Below are 22,507 nucleotides of genomic sequence, written 5' to 3' on the forward strand. Positions count from 1 at the left end.
TCGCATTACCTTGAAGGGGTCATTGTTTTCTTGGCCTGCGTCGAGAGCCTTCTTAGAGACCGGAGATGTTCGGTAGGAGCTTCCGTCTTTGTTGAGACGAAGTCCCCTATGTTTTTGGTGTAGTTTGTTTTTCATTTGTTGCCGGTGTAGTTCGTCGCTTTCCTTTTTGATTTTCCTCCTCTTTTTTGAGTGAGGGTCTTCCCCTCGCTTTTCGCGGGGTCAAGTAGAGGCGTAGAGATGCCGTTGAGGGAATTTTTCCCTTTATCTGATCATGTTGGGCGATCGGGTTTTTGTCATCGTCAGGATGAGGTCCTCCTTCTATTCTTGACGTAGTCGATCTCATTCCAGGTTAGGACGAGGTTCTCCTTCTGTTCCCAACGGAGCTGTGGGGGCACATAAAGGTCGTTGCGAGGGCCTCTCCTCCCATCCGATCTAAAAGAATCGGGTCTTCGACTTTGCTCATGTCAGGACGAGGTTTTTTTCCTGTTCTTAACATGGCTGTGGGGGCACATTAGGGCGTTGTAGGGCCTCTCCCCCCATCCGGTCTAAAAGAACCGGGCTTTTGACTTTGCTCATGTTAGGGCGAGGTTCTCCTCCTGTCCCTAACACGGCTGTGGGGGCGCATAAGGGCATTGTAGGGCCTCTCCCCCCATCCGATCTAAAAGAATCGGGCCTTTGACTTTGCTCATGTTAGGGCGAGGTTCTCCTCCTGTCCCTAACATGGCTTTGGGGGCGCATAAGGGCGTTGTAGGGCCTCTCCCCCCATCCGGTCTAAAAGAACCGGGCCTTTGACTTTGCTCATGTTAGGGCGAGGTTCTCCTCCTGTCCCTAACATGGCTGTGGGGGCGCATAAGGGCGTTGTAGGGCCTCTCCCTCGATCCGATCTTAAAATAATCGGACTTTCATTTTGCTCATGTTAGGACGAGATTCTCTTCCAGTTCCTAACATGACTATGGGGGCACTCAAGGGCCGTTATATGGGCCTCTCCCCCGATCCGATCTTAAAATAATCGGACTTTCATTTTGCTCATGTTAGGACGAGATTCTCCTCCAGTTCCTAACATGATCATGGGGGCACTCAAGGGCCGTTATATGGGCCTCTCCCCCGATCCGATCTTAAAATAATCAGACTTTCATTTTGCTCATGTTAGGACGAGATTCTCCTCCAGTTTTTAACATGACCATGGGGGCACTCAAGGGCCATTATATGGGCCTCTCCTCCGATCCGATCTTAAAATAATCGGACTTTCATTTTGCTCATGTTAGGATAAGGTTCTCCTCCTGTTCCTAACATGACCTTGTTTTAATTGTTTGAAGGGGTTATCCCCAGTCGTAACAAGTCCATGCCAAAAGGGAAAGTCATGCAAAGTTGAAAGGAATTTTGATTCAAAGCAAAGTCGTTAGTAGTACATTTACAGGTTTCTCGAGTCCCATGGTCGTGGAAGGTCTGCTCCTCTTTGAGGCCCCCCCGGTGATGGAGTCGATGGTCCCGATTGGAGGCCGTTCTTCGGGCTGTTCCTCCCTCCTTAGCGGTTCAGGTTGCGGCAGGGCCCTTGGCCGATCCTCTCTGCCTTCAGGTCGGCGTCGAATGAACCTGTCGAGCCGACCTCGTCTGATGAGCTCCTCGATCTCGTCCCGGAGCTGAATGCACTCCTCTGTATCGTGGCCGTGGTCACTATGGTAGAGGCAGAACTTGTTAGGATTGCGCTTCCCAGGGTGTGTGCGCATCCTTTCCGGCCTTGGCAGCTGCTCCCTGACCTCCATCAGCACTTGGGTTTTCGAGGCGTTGAGGGGGGCATAGTTGCGGAATCTTCCTGGTGGAGAACCCCGCCGAACTCCACGGTCCGGACTTCTCTGCCTACGTACCCGGAGAGGAGTATGGACACGCTTGTGCCCGGGAGGAGTTCGAGAACGTGGCCGAGCTTCTCTCGGCCCTTCTTCGACTGCGGGCTTACTCCCTGCCGTTCTCTCGCAGTCTCCTCATGCTTCATTTTGAAGGCTTCTTCCGCTCGGGCGTACCCTTTGGCCCGAGCCAACAGATCAGCAAAATTTCTGGGGTACTTCTTCTCCAGGGAGAACAAAAGGTCATTCTTTTGAAGGCTGTCCTTCAGAGCGGCCATTGCTACCAACTGGTCCAAATTCCGGACCTCCAGCGCAGCGACATTGAAACGGTTGATGTAGGCTCGAATGGACTCCTCCTCCCTCTGCTTGATATTGATGAGGGACTCCGAACCCTTCTGGGGGCGCCGGCTGCTGACAAAATGGGCCACAAATTGGTGGCTCATCTGATCGAAGGAAAAGATGGTACCCGGCTTCAGCGCCGAGTACCAGTTTCTCGTCGCTCCCTTCAAGGTGGATGGGAAGGCTCGGCATAGAATGGCGTCGGGTGCGCCATGAAGTAGCATCATCGTTCGGAAGGCCTCCAGATGATCAACCGGGTCCGAAGTCCCGTCGTAGCTTTCAAACTGGGGGAGCTTGAAGTTCGGCGGGATTGGCTCCTGCATGATCATTTGAGAGAAAGGAGGGTCAGTACAAATATCCTCACCATAAGCGGGGGGAGCGTGGCGGAGTTCTTCGATCCGCCGGTTCATCTCCTGGAGTCTGGTCCAGGAAATCCTCTCGACTACGGGTCTCGAGGGTCCTCTGGCAGAATGGGGGTAGAGATCTCCCAGGGGTGGAATCGTGATCCGACTGAGGGCTCTCCACCTTCGGATTCGTCTTTTCGAGAAAGACGGGGCGGCTGGCCCAAGTGGCCCGCCCCAACGCCGGATTCTGGTGTTCCGGTGATGCTCTTTCCAGGCGAATTGATGCCTGCGATTGCTGCTGCTACTGTATGGCCTGCACAGCTTCAGTGAGGCCTCTAACCTGTTGTGCCAGCAGGTCAAATTGCTCCGCGCCAACCGCCGTTGCCGGAGGAGGAGGCTGGGAGACTGGAGGTGAGGCCGGAGCCTAAGATCTAGCCGCGGAGGCCGTGGATCGTCGCGTAGATGCCTTGCGGGGAGGCATTGGGCAAAGACCTAGTGGAGGAAGGAGGAGAGGACGCTGGAAAAGATGCCCGGGGGCTGTTCCGTTGAGCGCTTCTTTAAGAATAAGGGTACTGCGAAGGTTCAGCTCCTTCCTCTAGCACCAATCCTGTTGGTGCAAAGATCCGCCTGCGCCGGAGAAGCTGGAGTCGTGGGAGTTGCAGTCGCCGCCGGAACCTGCAAAAGAAGTCTAGACCGGAGGTGGGGTTGCTCCGGCAAGACCCTCCGACGCTCAAGTCAGTTCTCTGCCTCAACAAGAATGGAGTGCTCAAACGAAAATTTTAGCAGTCTTGGGATAGAAAATAGAGCTTAGAGAATAACGTATCTGGGGTCCCCCTTTTATAGGCGGAGGTAGCAACAGACTGACAGCGACGTTTATAACCGTCTGGCAGTGGGCTGCCCATAGTCAGGAGGAGTTTGTTGCGAGGAGTAGTGGAGCGGAATCGTGGCTATCATCGGGACATGCCACGTGGAGTCTGTCGCGGGGATTAGAGCGGCGTCCGTTGTCGCGACTTGCCAGAGGATGGAGGAATCACGCGGTATCCGTCGCAGGAAGTGGAGCAGGATCGTGGCCATTATTGTGGTCTGCCAGGGAGTGATGGAGCCGTGCGGAATCCGCCGCAGGAAGTGGAGCAGAGTCGTGGCCGTTACTGCGGCCCGCCAGGGAGTGATGGAGCCGCGCGGAATCCGTCGCAGGAAGTGGAGCAGGATCGTGACCGTTGCTGTGGCCCGCTAGAGGGTCCAGGCCTGTTAGTCGAAGTCCGGCTGGAGTGTCTGGCGGAGAGAGGTGGCTAGTTACCCGTTTAAGAGGAGCTCGGAGTTCGGCTCTCGCAGGAGTCCGGACGAAGTCTTCCTTCAGTCGAAGTCGGGGACGAGGTCCGGCTCCCGTGGGAGTCCGGGCAGAGTCTACCTGCAATTAAAGTCAGGGGCGAAGTCCGGCTTCCTTAGGAGTCCGGACGAAGCTTACCAGCAGTCGAGGTCGAGGACGGAGCCCGGCTCCCGTAGGAGTCCGGGCGAAGTCTTCCAGCAATTGAGGTTGGGGACGAAGTCCGGCTCCCGTAGGAGTCCGGACGAAGTCTGCCTGTGGCTGGAGCCAGAGACGAGATCTGGCTCCCGTAGGAGTCCGGTCGAAGTCTACCTACAATTAAAGTCAGGGACGAAGTCCGGCTCCTTTAGGAGTCCGGACGAAGCTTACTAGCAGTCGAGGTCGAGGATGGAGCCCGGCTCCCGTGTGAGTCCGGGCGAAGTCTTCCAACAATTGAGGTAGGGGACGAAGTCCGGCTCCCGTAGGAGTCCGGACGAAGTCTGCCTGTGGCTGGAGTCGGAGATGAGATCTGGCTCCCGTAGGAGTCCAGTCGAAGTCTACCTGTAATTAAAGTCAGGGACGAAGTCCGGCTCCCTTAGGAGTCCGGACGGAGCTTACCAGAAGTCGAGGTTGAGAACGGAGCCCGACTCCCGTGGGAGTCCGGGCGAAGCCTTCCAGCACTTGAGGTTGGGGACGAGGTCCGGCTCCCGTAGGAGTCCGGACGAAGTCTGCCTGTGGCTGGAGTCGGAGACGAGATCCGGCTCCCGTAGGAGTCCGGTCGAAGTCTACCTGCAATTAAAGTCAGGGACGAAGTCCGGCTCCCTTAGGAGTTCGGACGGAGCTTACCAGCAGTGGAGGTCGAGGACGGAGCCCGGCTCCCGTGGGAGTCCGGGCGAAGCCTTCCAGCAATTGAGGTTGGGGACGAAGTCCGGCTCCCGTAGGAGTCCGGACGAAGTCTGCCTGTGGCTGGAGTCGGAAACGAGATCCGGCTCCCGTAGGAGTCCGGATGGAAGTCTATCTGCAATTAAAGTCAGGGACGAAGTCCGGCTCCCTTAGGAGTCCGGACGGAGCTTACCAGCGGTCGAGGTCGAGGACGGAGCCCGGCTCCCGTGGGAGTCCGGGCGAAGCCTTCCAGCACTTGAGGTTGGGGACGGGGTCCGGCTCCCGTAGGAGTCCGGACGAAGTCTGCCTGTGGCTGGAGTCAGAGATGAGATCCGGCTCCTGTAGGAGTCCGGTCGAAGTCTACCTGCACTTAAAGTCAGGGGCGAAGTCCGGCTCCCTTAGGAGTCCGGACGAAGCTTACCAGCAGTCGAGGTCGAGGACGGAGCCCGGCTCCCGTGGGAGTCCGGGCGAAGTCTTCCAGCAATTGAGGTTGGGGATGAAGTCCGGCTCCCGTAGGAGTCCGGATGAAGTCTGCCTGTGGCTGGAGTCGGAGACAAGATCTGGCTTCCGTAGGAGTCCGGTCGAAGTCTACCTGCAATTAAAGTCAGGGGCGAAGTCCGGCTCCCTTAGGAGTCCGGACGAAGCTTACCAGCAGTCGAGGTCGAGGATGGAGCCCGGCTCCCGTGGGAGTCCGGACGAAGTCTTCCAGCAATTGAGGTTGGGGACGAAGTTCGGCTCCCGTAGGAGTCCGGACGAAGTCTGCCTGTGGCTGGAGTCGGAGACGAGATCTGGCTCGCATAGGAGTCCGGTCGAAGTCTACCTACAATTAAAGTCAGGGACGAAGTCCGGCTCCCTTAGGAGTCTGGACGGAGCTTACGAGCAGTCGAGGTCGAGGACGGAGCCCGGCTCCCGTGGGAGTCCGGGCGAAGCCTTCCAGCACTTGAGGTTGGGGACGAGGTCCGGCTCCCGTAGGAGTCCGGACGAAGTCTGCCTGTGGCTGGAGTCGGAGACGAGATCCGGCTCCCGTAGGAGTCCGATCGAAGTCTACCTGCAATTAAAGTCAGGGACGAAGTCCGGCTCCCTTAGGAGTCCGGATGGAGCTTACCAGCAGTCGAGGTCGAGGACGGAGCCCGGCTCCCGTGGGAGTCCGGGCGAAGCCTTCCAGCACTTGAGGTTGGGGACGAGGTCCGGCTCCCGTAGGAGTCCGGACGAAGGCTGCCTGTGGCTGGAGTCGGAGACGAGATCCGGCTCCCGTAGGAGTCCGGTCGAAGTCTACCTGCAATTAAAGTCAGGGACGAAGTCCGGACGGAGCTTACCAGCAGTCGAGGTCGAGGACGGAGCCCGGCTCCCGTGGGAGTCCGGGCGAAGCCTTCCAGCAATTGAGGTTGGGGACGAAGTCCGGCTCCCGTTGGAGTCCGGACGAAGTCTGCCTGTGGCTGGAGTCGGAGACGAGATCCGGCTCCCGTAGGAGTCAGGATGGAAGTCTAGTAGTTGTAGGAATCTGTCGTTGGTGAAGTTCAGCCGTTAGCGAGGTCCGAGGTAGTTCGGATTGGAGTTGGACCTGGCTGGAAGAAGTCTGGAAGGGATTCGGGGAGCAGCCGATGGTCGTAGAAGGTCAGCTGGCGGCAGAGCTTAGTGTGCGCTTGGGGCGGCTTGGTAGACGACTGGGAGAACTCATGTTGAAGGAGTTCGGGTGGTGCAGTGGGAGTTCGTCCGTCGGGGGAGTTCAGTCAGCACTGTGGAAATCCGGCTGTTGGAGAAGTCCAGAGAGATATCATCTGCAGTCGAAAACCGGATGAGTCTTGGGAGGGTCAATCCGGTTGAGAACTTCGGCTGAGGGTATTTTATACCCAACAATAGGTACTGAAGAATCTCCTGGAAGTTAGTCGATCTGTTCATTCAGTGCTCTGTGAAAGATAAGTAATGAATCATCTTTTCAAGATATTTTATATCTTTTCTAAAAGTAAATAATTATTCTTTGAAATTATGCATGATTTATGAAATTGTGTTTTGAACGAAAAGTGATTCTGAAATACTATGAGTTTATTGATTGTACACATGTTCAATAGAAATTATGATATGTTATGATACAAAAGTGTTTTGATACGGATTGGATTTATGCTCTCAGCCTAACTATGTTTCAGTGGGCCCCACCAATGGAGATTATATGTTGGTACTCAGTGGACCCTGTCAGTGGGAGTTGTGCGCTGGTATTTAGTGGACCCTGCCAGTAGGGGTTGTGCGCTGGTGTTTAGTGGATCCTGCCAGTGGGGGTTGTGCGCTGGTATTCAGTGGACCCCGCCAATGGGGGTTAAATGTTGGTCATAGTCGAGGCTGTTGAGTTACGAGTGTTTTGAATCGAATCGAACTTATGATTATATTATATATGAATATTTGAAAAGATTGAATTTACATTAAATCAGCATGAAATATATTTTTATGTTTATTTGCAGCATTATTCTTGAAAATTATATAATATCTGAAATATCTAGTTGAGATATTTGTTACTTACTGGGCTGTCTAGCTCATTATCTTTTTTTCTATTTTTCAGATTTAGATAATTAATTGCGAGCGTGGGAATTAATATTGGGACAGAGCTTTTAGAGGTGAGATTTAGCATTGTCAACTTCATTGAACTTAGATCTATTGTTTTACTTTTAGTGAAACTTTATTGGATGTAAAATATTTAATTTAATTACTTGAATTAAAGTTGAATAATAATTATTTGAATTTATTCCACTGTGATCATTGATATCGTGATGAGATGCCTTGCATGCTTATGGAGAGAGTTCTTTATAAGTATGCGATGGTTGCTGCGACCTCCTGCTCGCGATTTCGGGCCGGGGGCATGACAATTAATATGGTATCAGAGCATAAGTGGATAAATTATGATACATAGAATTAGACATAGTATAAGTGTAGGTGGGTAGACATCAGGAATATTAGGACGTTAAAGTATGAATATCATAGTAAACCCATCCTAACAAGTAGATAAATGAATCTAATACGGTTTTACTACTACAAAGGTTATTATGCCTCCTCGTAGAATGACAAGAACTACTCAAGGGATCGCAAGAGAGACATCACAACCACGGGATGGTAGCACTCCCCATCTGACCAGTGGCACCCCTCAAGAGGAGGGAGTCGTAGATCCTAATAGGAGTACTTCGAAAGCATGTCAGGAACTAGATATGGCTCAGTTAATGCAGATCCTAATCGGGATGGTACAAACGCAACAACAAATACAGCAGCAAATGCTTGAACAACAGCAGATACAACGAGATGCACAACAACATCAGCATCCACCACCATAATATGGAGAGCAACCAGTACAATGGAACAATATTTCAGAATTTAAAAAGCTTGCTTCTCCAGCTTTCAAGGGGACTACTGAACCTTTGGAGGCTGATAACTGGATAATGGAGATGGAGAAAGCCTTCGCTGTCTAAGAGTGTCGTGATGAAGAAAAGATTCAATATGCAGTTTATTTACTACAAGGAGAAGCATACAACCGGTGTCAGCGACTACAGCGTAAGTATGAACAAGACGGCGAAATTCTTATCTGGGAGAGATTTCGGATTGCATTCTACGATCAGTATTTTTCTCGGAGTATAAGGATCCAGAAAGAGCAAGAGTTTATTTATCTGAAGCAAAAAGGTATGAGTGTGACTGAATATAAAGCAAAATTTACAGAGTTAGCAAAATTTGCTCCGAGATTAGTGGATGGTGAGCAAGAACGTGTTCACAAGTTTGAGATGGGACTGAGAACTGAGATTCGAAAATGAGTGGTTCCATATGAATTGACAACTTATGCAGATGTGGTAAACAAAGCACTGATAATTGAAAGAGAAGTCAATGAAGAACGCATGGAAAGAGAAAAAAAGCAAAGAAAGAGAGCAAAATCAAATGATACACAAGGGTAGAATAATAAAAACATCAAAAGTTCAGCTAAGGGAGCAATAGATAATAAGACTCAATAGATTGATGGTGAGCGGTGCTCCAGATGTGGCAAAAATCATGCGGAGAAGGATTGCCATTGGAATACAGGTGTTTGTTTCAAATGCGGTCAGATGGATCATAAAATTGCTAGCTGCCCACTAAATACTGAAAATCAAGTTGGCCAAAGAACTTATGAAGGACAAAACAAGAGTGGTGAATAGATTTCTAAAATCCAGAGAAGAGTTTATGCTCTTACTCAATAGAACGTACAGGCTTCCAATGCAATGGTGACAGGTAAGAAAAATTTCGAGGACGAAATTTATTTTAGGAGGGAAGAATGTAGTACTCGGCCCATGTAGGCCTTAAACCCAAAAGTCTAAAAAAAAAAAAAAATTTAAAGAAGACTCCCTGTGGGAGTCTTCTTCCCCCGTCGATGACTCCTAATCGGAGTCAGAAAGGCCGCCGGGGAGGAGTCAAACTCCTCCCCTCCGACTCTATTTAAGGGGGGACCTTTCTCCCTTCCTCCCATCATGAAAACTCAGAGCGAAACGGCGAAGATCGCTAGAAATCGTCCGTGAAAATCATCACCGTGCTCGCCGCGATTCCTCACTGGAGAGGTCGTCGGAGCTCGAGGTAAGCATATGGTTCTCTTTCTCTCTTCTCTCCCTTCCTTCCTATGCCGGTGTGCACGTTCGCCGGCGACCGGAGTTGTCGGATTTTGTCGTGGGAGAGGTTTCGATTTTTCTGATTTTCGGACGCCGGTGGTCGTCGCCGGCCATCGATTTGGGTTCCTTCGGATGGCGATGCGCTTTCCTCCGGCTGCCGACCATTCTCGTGCCGGCCGACCGCCGATCGGCCAACCTTATGAGGGGACCATTCGGTCCCCTGTTTCACTTATTTCACCCATGGGAGGCCATGGGAAGAAGTAGAAGAAGGAAGAAAAAGAAAAAGAAAAAGAAAAGGAAAAAGGAAAAAGAAAAGAAAAAGGAAAAGAAAAAAATAAATAAATAACAAAATAAAAATGAGAGAGAGTTTCTCTATTTTCTCTCTCTTCTTTCAGTCTGAATCCTTACTTTCTCTCTCTAGAATTGGACTTTCTCTCTCTACTTTCTCTCTCTAGATTGTTTCTCTCTCTTGATAGATGTTTCTCTTTCAAAGTTATCCTTCTAAGATTAGTATAGTGAAAGGTTTCATTTTGATGATTTTGATCGAGTTTAGTGAAGAGTCCGATTCCAAGTAGAGTTTTGATTTGGGATTCGTTTAGATTTAATTTTGAATTAAAATTAATGTAAGAATATAATTTTGGATAATAGGCACTGAAGAATCTCTTAGAAGTTAGTCGATCTGTTCATTCAGTGCTCTGTGAAAGCTAAGTAATGATTCATCTTCTCGACATATTTCATATTTTTTCTGAAAGTAAATAATTATTCTTTGAAATTATGCATGATTTATGAAATTGTGTTTTGAATGAAAAGTGATTCTAAAATACTATGAGTTTATTGATTATACACATGTTCAATAGAAATTATAATATGTTATGATACAAAAGTGTTTTGATATGGATCGAATTTATGCTCTCAGTCTAACTATGTTTCAGTGGGCCCCGCCAATGGGGATTATACGTTGGTACTCAGTGGACCCCGTCAGTGGGGCTTGTGCGCTGGTATTTAGTGGATCCTACCAGTGGGGGTTGTGCGCTGGTATTCAGTGGACCCTGCCAATAGGGGTTAAATGTTGGTCATAGTCAAGGCTGTTGAGTTACGAGTGTTTTGAATCAAATCGGATTTATGATTATATTATATATGAATATTTGAAAAGATTGGATTTACATTAAATCAGCATGAAAGATATTTTTATGTTTATTTGCAGCATTATTCTTGAAAATTATATAATATCTGAAATATATAGTTGAGATATTTGTTACTTACCGGGCTGTCTAGCTCATTACTTTTCTTTCTATTTTTCAGATTCAGATAATTAATTGCGAGGGTGGGAATTAATATTGGGACAGAGTTTTTAGAGGCGAGATTTAGCATTGTCAACTTCATTGAACTTAGATCTATTGTTTTATTTTTAGTGAAACTTTATTGGATGTAAAATATTTGATTTAATTACTTGAATTAAAGTTGAATAATAATTATTTGAATTTATTCCGTTGTGATGCATTGATATTGCGATGAGATGCCTTGCATGCTTATGGAGAGAGTTCTTCATAAGTATACAGTGGTTGCTGCGACCTCCTGCTCGCGATTTCGGGCCGGGGGCGTGACAGAATCTCTATCAGAATTAATTGATGAGGCATACCATGCAATTTATATACCCCTTGCATAAATGTCTGAGCCACTATATGAGCTGTATAGGGATGGGATAATGCAAAAAAATGAGCATACTTTGTCAATCTATCAACCACCACAAAAATAACAGACTTCTTATGGGACTTAGGCAATCCATCTATGAAATCCATTGTCAAGTCTGTGAATAACCCTTGAGGAACTGGCAAAGGCTAAAGTAAACCAGGTGAGGCAATAGTTTCATACTTATATTTTTGGCACACATCACAATCCCTAACATAGTTTCATACTGCTTTCCAAATTCCAGACCAGTAGACTAGTGCCTTCAATCTTTTGACTGTTGCATGAACACTAGAATGTCCTCCAAGTGGTGAATTATGAAAGAGATGCAACAATTTCTGCCTAAGGAACCAGTATTGCCTATCACCAGTTTTTCCTTCCTTCTAAGCTGATTGGAATGATAGGTATAATGTTTGTGAGAAGAGGGAGTATTCTGAAGCTGAACAATCAACTGCTGTAAGCTAGGGTCATCATTCCAACTCTGCTGAATTTCACTCAGTAAATCTGAAGACAAAAAGAAGGTACTGAGTGCATAAACTGAACTAGAGGCACACCTGGACAATGCATTGTCAACCACATTTTCTTTGCCCTTCTTATACTTGATCTCAAAATCAAATTGCAGCAATTTGGCTAACCAAATCTGCTGTATTGGTGTGGTTAATCTCTGCTCTACCAAATACTTTAAGGGTTGATGGTCAGTTTTGATAATAAACTTGTTGGGTAATAAATAACATTCCCACTTCTTAATTGTAAATAAGATGGCCAACATTTTCCTATCATAGACTGACATGTGCTGATGCTTGAGGGAAAGAGCTTTGCTAATAAACGCCAAAGGATGCCCTTCCTGAATTAAGACTGCTCCAATTCCACCATCAGATGCATCAGTCTCAATGACAAATTGCTTACTGTAATCAGGTAGAGAGAGTACAGGTACTGAAGTCATAGCCTCTTTCAATGCATCAAAAGCCAATTGAGCCTTCTCAGACCAAACAAAGGACTCCTTTTTCAAGAGGTCAGTTAGAGGTCTAGCAATTTAACCATAATTCCTAACAAACCTCCTATAATAACTTGTAAGCCCAAGAAATCCCCTCAACTGTTTTACATTCTTTGGAATAGGCCACTGTTTAACAGCTTCAATCTTTGTAGGATCAATTTGCACACCTTCTGAAGAAATTAAGTATCCTAAATACTCAATTTTAGAGCATCCAAAGGAACACTTACTTTGCTTAGCCAGAAGTTGGTGCTTCCTCATCTCTTCCAAAACCAACTGTAAATGCTAAATGTGCTCACTAGGACTTCTGCTGTATATCAATATATCATCGAAAAAAACTAAGACAAATTTTCTTAGAAATGGCCTAAAAACAGCATTCATCAAGGCCTGATATGTTGATGGAGCATTGGTTAAGCCAAATGGCATAACCAAAAACTCATAGTGGCCCTCATGGGTCTTGAAAGCAGTCTTATGGACATCTTCATCATCCATTCTTATCTGCCAATAACCACTTCTCAAATCTATCTTAGAAAACATCACTGCATTTTCCAATTCATCCAGAAGTTCCTCAATAACAGGAATAGAGAATTTGTCCTTCACAGTCAATGCATTAAGAAACCTATAGTCTATACACATACACCAAGTCCCATCTTTCTTTTTGACTAGAATCACAGGACTTGAATATGGACTACTACTATGCTGAATTACTCCTGCTTCCAACATCTTCTGAACCATCTTCTCAATGGCATCATTTTGAGGAGCAGCATATTTATATGGCCTTGCATTCACAGGTGGAGCTCCCTCTTGCAAAGGAATCTTATGATCATAGATCCTTTTAGGGGGTAGGCTTTTTGGTTCTGAAAAAATATCTCCATACTGTTGCAAAAGGTCCTGAAGTTTTGGCCATCTTTTAGTAGGAGTCATATTGACAGAACAAAGAAAAAGTGTCTGCGAACCTCCTTCTTGCAGCAACAACTGCATAGCTGCCAACTGATGGGATTTCTGAAACATCTTATTTAATTGTTTGCCATTCACCATCTCTACTATATTAGAGTGCAGACCCTGTAATACACATTCCTTGGAATTCCATTTAAACCTCATCTGCAAAGTTTGGAAATTCCACAAAATTTCACCCAATGTTGCTAGCCATTGAGTTCCCAGGATAAGATCATAATTGTCCAAGGGCAAGACATAGACCGCAGCCATAAAAGTGTTATTTTGCATTTGCCAAGAGAAATTTTTGCATCTAGAGTGACATTGCAAATTCTCACCATTAGCCACTTCTACCAAGACTCCTTTAACTTCCTCCAATTCACAATTAAGCTTTTTTGCAACCTGCAGACTCAAAAAATTATGAGTACTGCCAGTATCAACAAGAACATGGATCTGCAACTTTCCATAAATACCTTTAATACACATGGTTTGAACCCCTTGAGTCCCTCTTAAAGCATTAAGAGACAACTGCAGCTCCTGTACAGGCATCTCTTCTATAGCACTATCACTATCATCCTCCCCTTCATCAATTTGTAACTGCATCATGAGTACTTGTCTTTTCTTGCATTTGTGCCCTGGTACGAATTTTTCATCACACCAGAAACAAAAGCCCTTTTCTCTTTTTTCATTAAGTTCTTTGCTGGTTAATTTGGGTGGTTTGGTAGTGTTAGTGGTTGTTTGTTTGGAAGTGTTGGATACAAATGCAAGGCTAGTAGTTTGGTTGTTTGGTTTGAGCGAAGTAGAGGGTTGAGACTGAGAATTAGTAGTTGTAGATGTAGATTTGTAAGGGGAAGTAAAGGTAGAATATGATACTGGTTTGGCTAAGGGTTTAGGTTTATTCTGCAGGGCTGCTACTGTGATTTCCGGAAGCCTAGCCAAACCAGTATCATAGGGTTTGGGGTTTGAACATCCGGACAGGCATATGTAATTCATCCATTAAACCTGTTAAGAAGAAACTCAGGGCCTGATCTTCTCTTATTCGAGCCTTGGGATACAATAGATCAAAGGTGTCCAAGTATTCTTGTAGAGAACCTACTTGTTTCAGGTTCTTTAGATCTGCTGAAGGATCATTAAAAGCTTAAATCCCAAATCTGGATCTCAAAGCCTGTACATAAACCTCCCAACTACTATAAGCTTCTTCCCCTTTGATTCTAATGTAACCTTGATGCCACTGAAGGGCTTTTCCTTCCAAATGCATTGCTGCTAATTTTACTCTATTTGCAACAGGTGTACAAGTGACTTCAAAGTAATAATCCACTTTAACTACCCACGCTTCCAATTCTTCCCCATTGAAAATTAGGAAATCCAACTTTGGATATTGCATCCAAGATTGGCCAGAATCTTTTCCCCATCGATCCCTCACCTGTGAGGTCCCTACTTGATTCCTATTAGATGCAATTTCATTGTGTTGAAGACTGATACCTGTCAGCAAACTCTTGAGTTCTTGGATTGCCTGACTGGTGCTCAATTCCGTCTCCTTCCTTAATTCAGCTTGCCTCTGCTCCCATCGATCTTCAAAATCCTTCATCATGGACATCATCCCCCTTCTCCACTCTTGGCCCCTTGTTCCTTCGGCCATGGTTGCCAAGATCGAAGCTCTGATACCAATGATAAAAGCAATTCAGAAAATCAAAGAATTACAGAGAATCAACTCAGAAGTTTCAGTATTATTCCTCAATGAATCTTCCAATTACAGAATATTTATACTCCTATAACAGAAGAATAGCTAACTAACTACAGCTCCAGCTCAGCTAGCTTGTCAGCCAATCAATCTTCAGCAGCAGTTAAGCTGTTATAACTATTCTGGAGTTAAGAAGCCGTTCCTCTCTTCTTCGACTGAATTCATATCAGGCATGGACTTCTTCTTGGTCCGGTTGTTGTGGAGTTTATCTTAATAATGTTGGTAGGGTTACACCCGAGGAGGCCGTGAAGCTCTGCGATCGAAATTTTGGTATTGGATGGTAGCGAGCCTGAGGTAATCTGTTTTCTTGGAGAATATTTATTTATGTAACAACTTAGGACTTTATCCAAAAAGGCTAAATTTTGGTATCGGATTGGTAGCGAGCCGGAGGTAATCTATTTTCTTGGAGAATATTTATTTATGTAACAATTTAGGACTTCATCCAAAAAAAAAAAAGCTAGTCAGAAGGCATTATTTGAATTTCTTGATCCTATATAATTATCTAAGATTCTCAGTAAATAACTGATGTAGGACTAAATACATGCTCTATTGGCCCATGGTTAGTCCCAATGAACCTGTACAGCAGTATTCTTAAATCCACATAGGCTATAGATTGGGTCAGCTCTGATACCATTGGTAATAACACAGGACTACATCCTAAAAGACTAGTCGGAAGATATTATTTGAATTTTTTGGTCCTGTATAAGGATCCAAGATCTTTCCAGTGAATAACTGATATGAGACTATATACATGCCCACACGGGTCCTCACAGTTTAATAGTCAATTAATTTGTTTTTATGGTTGTGGATGGGAGTCTTAATCAGCTTGAACATTTCTTTGTGTTTATACAATAGAAGGACACAAGTCTTATAAGCAGAGTCGGTGATTCCATGTCCCATCCCATCTTTATTTCTTTCTTTCTTTCTTTTTCTTTTTAAAATCTGTCTGTAGTGTTTATTAACTAGTTCTTCTGTTTTACTTACAAGATAAATTAACCTTTAAACATTGTTTTGTTTTGTTATTTGATTTTTATTTAGAGAAAATGCTTGAGATCACCTGCTATATTGCAGCTCAGTAGTTCACTGGTCCTATGTTAAAGTCGGGCTGACACCATCTATTCCTGGTGGACAACACCAATCCCCACTGCCACATCAGACCTGTGAACTCCAAGTGGTGAATTGAGGGGTGATTGATAGTTGTACTCTTTTATCGACTAAGAAGTCTGGATTCGTCTTATATATTTAAGGAACATCAGATCTCTTTAATCTGATTTAGCATGCGAGAACATATAGGTAAAAGCAAAAGTGTATTTTTTTTTTCAAAAACATCATATGGAAGTTGGATTGTGAACAATCATTTGTCTTGTGAAAACTATAGAGTTTCAATTCTTTATGTCTTTCTGTACCAAAAAATGGAAAAATGATTGAAATTGTTGAAATGCATTTTTCATTTATGCCCGAATATCAAAAAAAAAAATGCCCGAATATCTTTGTACATGCAGTCATTAAAATTTAATATTTTTATTCTTACAAATAAAAATAGCTAAACTGTAGAAAAACATAAATTACTATCTGTTTTTATCTTTTACAAACAAAAATACCTTTTATAAATAAAAATATCTTTTAAATTTTACAAATAGAAATAAATTTTCATTTTTTAAAATAAATTCTACTATTTATTTTTACCTTTTACCTTCAGTGCTTCTTGGAAAATGCTGCTTTCATTGATACCAATGAGCCTACATTTGATCCATTAAATGAAAGATTTCATTTTCATGCAGAGATAGATCGTGCTTATTGAAAAGCTTTGTGGAAGAAATTGCATTTCAATCAAAATTAATCTGTCTCTTCAATTGGAAATTGATTTTTTTTTTTCATAGGTATGATTTGATCCATCAAATAAAAAGTTTGGAATGTTATACAGGGAGATATGCTGCTTCTTGAAAAGTTATATAGAAGACTTAACGTGCATTATAACTGAGATTAATCTGTTTGTTCAGTCTGAGCATCTATACATTCAAAGTGATCGAAAAAATGCTAAATATATGTCCAGTCATGCACTGTCCATTGTGAGCATGTACATTAATTAATATATGTCCAATGCTATTTGTATGTGTTACATGCATGCATTCTAGTTTCTAGAAGTTGGTCTTCAGTTGGCATTATATCATAAGGTGGGAATTATGATCTCGAGGTGGCTTATAACAGTAATAGCAGTATTGGTTGTTGATATGTATGGTTTGTCGATTGCCACAAGGGGATAGGATTTGGATCAACTCTTGGAAAGAAACATTTAGCTGAAAGTAGACTTGAGATCATAATGAGTTTTCACAATCTGGAGAGGTTATTTACAATAGGAAAGTTATATCAGTGTTTATTCTGGGAATGAGATTTTTATTCTAAAAGAGTTCTCTATTATATGGAAGGAAAAGGAAAAAGAGAAGTTACAATGGCATGCAATCCCCTAGATCTGTGGCTGATAGTTATGCTTTGAACTGAAAAGGAGCCCTTTTTTATCAACATTAAATGAGAAATAAGAAAGAGAATTTGAGGTGTTCAAGCGGCTGGATTCCACTAGATGTGTAGTAATTAATGTTAATCAAGCTATTTTTGTTTCATCTGCATTTTCAATCCATATCCGGTCAAAATCAGATGGTGAACTGCAATTGCTAAAACAACATAAACTGCTACTCTTTTGATCATATCATTTGAGCCTTTCCTCTTGCAATCTTTTCCTTTATCATTTTCCCTCTTGCAATTTACGTATCATTTGATCACTTATGTTATTCTAGTTGGGCTTTTATCAATCTAGTTGCTCTACCTTTTCTATATCAATTTGGAAGCTGTCTTTAAGATCATTATTATATTATGTTGGTGATGCAAAGTAGGCATTTGTGTTCATTGTTTGAACTATTTTCATCCAGTTTTTGCTTGCCTTAAACCTTATATATATGTATGTATGTATGCAGCTTTAATTTGACAAGAAGCAAGACTCTTTGCTCACATGTAGGTTAAAGCAAGGTTTCATATCTCCTGTCCCGGCCATCTCGTCCCATTTTTGTGGAAAATGGGATTGTGATGGGGTCGGGACTCCGAAACCCATCCATGTAGGGAGAGAAGAAAAAAGAGGAAAGAAAGAAAGGAAGATGAAGAAAGGAAAAAAGTGAAAGGAAAGAAAAAAAGAAAAATAAAGAAGAAAAAGAAAGAAAAGAAGGAAGAAAGGAAAAAGAAAGAATAAGAAAAAGGAAAAAAAGAAAGGAAGGGATAAGAAAATGAAACAAAAAGAAAAGAAAAGAAAAGAAGGGAAGATAGAAGAAAAAGAAAGAAAAGAAGATAGAAAAGAAAAGAAAGGAAAGAAATGAAAGAAGAAGGGGAGAGAAAAGGAGGATATCTAGGGAGATGCATGACTGGGATAGTTGTTGGTGTGGGACGGGACGCCCAAAGAAAAGAAAGGAAAGAAATGAAAGAAGAAGGAGAGAAAAAAAGAGGATATCTAGGGAGATGTATGACCGGGATAGCTGTTGGGGTGGGACGGAACACCCTGCTGTCCCGTCCTATGGAGATATCGAGACACCTCCATCCTACGGGATTTAAAACCTTGGGTTAAAGTGCTAATATATCTCATGTATTAACTTTTTATGATGTAGATGTGCGGTAATGGAGTGTGCTGCTTTGCTCGATTTGTTGCTGAGCTTGAAAACCTACATGGGATGAAAAGGTGTTGTTACTTATGCTGGTCTGGTTTGAACTTCACTCGAATTATATATCTAGATTGAATCTATGGTTGGAACTAACACATATTGCACTGGATAATTTCAATATAGATAATCCATCCCCCCTCCATATGCTGTTGTCATGTTCTTGTGATTTGTCATGTGGCTCAAATGGCAAAAGTACAAGAACAAAGACTGAGGGAAAAATTAAGTGTAAAGAGTGTTGCTGCAAAGTGATGTAAATTTCTAATGAAAGGATATAGAATTGGTCAACATGGCCAATGACAGTGATATGTGCCAAGAATAGGATTCATGAATGTTTTGTTTTGGCTTGGAGTGTAGGCAAACTATTGCAGGGAAAATTTTGGTGCTTCATCTTTGATTAATAATATTTAGCACTTGGCTTGAGGCAGGAGGTGGTTGTCTCATGCATCTCAACCATATAATATCTGACCGCAAGAATTGCAGCGGATGATCTTTAACCTGTTGATTTCCCCCTCCTCCTGTCCTAGAATTTTGATGGTGCAGGGGACAGGAGATCCTGCCAAAGTAAGATTGTCCACAGATTATTTGAGAGGATGTAATAAGTTCCTAATTGTGATGTTGTGTCAATTGGAAGTATCTGGTGATGCATCAATTATCATGAGATATGCTGGAGCTTTAAGACATGTCCTAACAATCAAAAGACTTGCTTCTTGACTTTTTGAGCCAATTTTTCAGATATGAGGTCAGTGAAGAAATACTTCATGGTAATCAAACTGGTGCTGACCAGGGGACTCTTTTTATCTCTATTGTAATAATAGAGGTCTCTGAAATTTTCAGCATTCTATTTAGGGTGGATGCTACGTATATACGTATGTATGTATATGCATGTGTGTGTGTGTGTATCAATATATGTGTGTGTACGTATATGAATTTATGTATGCCACCATAAATTTAACAAATCATAATTATTTCTCTTGAAAAAATTTAATAAAATAAAACCTGCATTGTTGTTATACATGCCTTTTGTTTTCCTTGGCATGTTAAAGGAAGCTTAAAAGAACAACTACTTGACAACATGTTGCTCAGAGACAATACAAAGTAAGATGTTGGTGTTTGACAAAGGTAGGGCGTGCAATTGTTTAATTGTGTAGAAACAAAAAATTGGCCTACTTGTTGATGGTTGATGTGCTATTTTTCTAGACATACTTGGATGATTGTTAATTTTGTTGTTTTTTAAAATATTTGTTGTTCATATATGTTTAATTGCTCTTATTATTTCCTGAGTTTTGCTTGTTTTGTGTATCTTGCAGTTTTACTATTCACATTGGTGCCATTTTAATTGTTCCAGAAATCCAACATGATGGAAAGGTATGTTCAATAATGTATTTCATAATTTCTTTTCGATTTTTTTTCCCAATCAAACATATTGAGGAACAATTTTTTTTTTTAATACCTGATTGCGTTAGATTAAAATATGTAACCAATAAGTGAAAAGCAAAACAGAATTACCATTGAACCGTCGCTTATAAATTTTCATTTCTAGAACCTGAAAGTACATATTGTTCCTGTTTTCTTCCTAATCAAAAGCTATGAATGTTTCTGAAAGTCAATATTCTTAAGGGCTCTCTAAAAATTATTACTCCCGTCTACTGTTCTTGCTGTGTTAAATAATATGCAGACAGTTGGCTACATGTAGTATTGCGTTGGAAGGAGTAAATGTACTTGATAGACTCACAAATCACCAGATTGCATTAAGGCTTTGAAAAACTTCTTGCATTATGTTAATAGTTTTGTATTTTGCAATATTCTGTATTGACTCCATCTAAGAATGGTGTGGTAATATATATTGCAACTACCTGGACAGTTGTGAGGTTATCCCTTGTAGCCCTCCTCAAGCTTACACTTGAGTAAAGCTTTTTAGTTCTTAAAAGATTTTCTTGCTTATAACCCCTTATATTTTTTATTCATAAATCCATTATAATTATAATCCAGTTCGCAAGTCAGCATTTTTTCCCTTTATCAATATGATTTACTATTTGTAAGAACAACACCAACTCAAAATTCAAGAATACACGTAACCTTAATATTTTGTGGAATTTTTTATGGAACATAATAACTAAACCAAGGTTCGTTATCTCGGTATCTGATCCCATACTGGTATCATTATATTATAGCATTGATATCTGTATGGTACAACAGTATCGATACGGAACGGTATGGCATACTGGTATAGTATAGTATGCCTCGTACCGTCCGATACAGTGCAGTATGGCAAATACTGAACTAAACAATATCATGATGTTCTTGTATTTTTCTCATCTATGGGTTGTTGTATTTGCATTTTCTGGGCATGACCATTTGGTCTCTTTGTTGGTATCATTTGATGTCTTGGGACTTTTCTCTTCCTTTTTGTTATACCTTTGGATGTTTAGAATTTTTACCATAGCAAGTTGACATCTTATGTCTTGATCATTAAATTTTAAAATGGGTTTTGCCTATTTCCAACATTACATGTTCTGTAGATGACTGGATATAGGTCAGCCTGTATTTGTGGCACTGTATATGATCATTTTCTTTACAGGTGAAAGTGGATATGGGCCAGCCTATACTTACAGCACGAGATATTCCTACTAAACTTCCAGCAAAAAAGAATGGAGCTGTCATCCAAGCCGAATTGGTGGTTGATGGTATACCATGGAATGTGACCTGTGCTAGTATGGGAAATCCTCATTGTATCACTTTTGGCATGAAAGTATAAAAGGTAATTGGTAATCCTATTCAAACACATAATTAATGTCAATTCACAGAAGTTTCTTCAGCTTGCGTTGGGTTTGATTGTGTGCCTGTTCTAGTTGTTGCTTGTTTACATCATGCTTCTTCTGTTCCTTTTAGTATTTGGTAACTTGTTTTGTTTAAGTAGATTCATTTGATAAGTAAATTCATGATATTGAACTAATGAACTATCAATTGGCTGCTTTTTTTTTTAGCCTTCAACAGTTCCACCATTGTAGATTAAACAAACTGCAATTCTAAGTTTAGATGTGGAAGTGGCCTTCAGTTCTTCTATGTTGTTTTGTGTTCACTAGTGGATATTGTAACAAGTTTATATTGTCAGGCTCCAATATGCATAAATTCACTTAAGCAAGTGCTGATGGGAAAAAATTAATGGGTTCAGTATGTTCCTTTTTGGTTTATTTAATGATTTTGGTTAACATTTGTAAAGTCTAAAATGCTAATACATGACTATTAGCTCGGATTTATTTGCTCAGTAGCCTTACTTTTGTCTTTCATTAATTGTAAAGGATGTTAGTTGTAACTTTTTCTTTATCTTTTCTTGCATTTTAATTAGGAATAGCATGAACTATGTGGTTCTTTGGTTGATCGTTTTTGCCTCAGAGATGATTACAGTTCCCCATATCAAATTATGCTGTCTTCCCTCTTCATAATCTGGACTATGTCAAAGTCTAAGGTCAATCAAAGGTGGCCTACAAATCCGTCACAAATAGTTTGTGACCGATTTTGTGACGGAAAAATCCATCATTGAAAACCTAGTCACAAAAAAATTGTGACGGAAATTTCCGTCACAAAAATTTGTGATGGAAATTTCCGTTACAAAAATTTGTGAAGAAAATTTCCATCACAAATTTTGTCATAAATAGTAAATGATATTCAGAACAAAATCCATCACAAGTTGTGACGGATTTGTGATGAAAATTTATGATGGATCAGTGACAAAAATTTGTGATGGATTATCCATCACAACATTTCGTTACTGATCCATCACAAATTCATCATAATATTCAGAACAAATCCATCACAAATTTCTGTCACAAATCTATCACAAAATTTCGTCACTAATCTGTCATAAATCCATCACAATATTTAGAATAAGTCCATCACAAATCTATCACAAAATTTTGTTACAAATCTGCCACAAATTCCATCACAAATCCATCACTAAAATATCCAATGAACCACTCAAATATTCTTCATTCATTCATAACATTATATTTTTCTCAAAAACTATAAACATCAAGATAAAAATTAAATTATCTCATAGTAGCAAAATTATTACATTAAGGTTTCTCAAAATGTCTCATAATAAAACAGTTTAGAAACCAAAATAAGTTATCACACATTTGAAT

At 42.2% G+C, this 22,507-nt stretch overlaps 1 protein-coding gene across 4 annotated transcripts in view; it reads left to right on the forward strand.

Annotated features, from left to right (window-relative positions):
* The window catches only part of LOC105032832 (diaminopimelate epimerase, chloroplastic), a 72,609-nt gene that overhangs the window by 13,449 nt on the left and 36,653 nt on the right, over window positions 1-22,507 (forward strand). For all 4 annotated transcript variants that reach the window (XM_073244821.1, XM_073244822.1, XM_073244820.1 and 1 more), the window contains exons 2-4: window positions 18,312-18,382; window positions 19,673-19,730; window positions 20,944-21,123. In XM_073244821.1, the coding sequence (XP_073100922.1) occupies window positions 18,312-18,382; window positions 19,673-19,730; window positions 20,944-21,120 (306 nt within the window). In that variant the 3' untranslated portion in view covers window positions 21,121-21,123. The remainder of the gene's footprint in view (window positions 1-18,311; window positions 18,383-19,672; window positions 19,731-20,943; window positions 21,124-22,507) is intronic.

This window comes from Elaeis guineensis, chromosome 10 (genome assembly GCF_000442705.2).
Source record: "Elaeis guineensis isolate ETL-2024a chromosome 10, EG11, whole genome shotgun sequence".
Lineage (NCBI taxonomy): Eukaryota > Viridiplantae > Streptophyta > Magnoliopsida > Arecales > Arecaceae > Elaeis > Elaeis guineensis.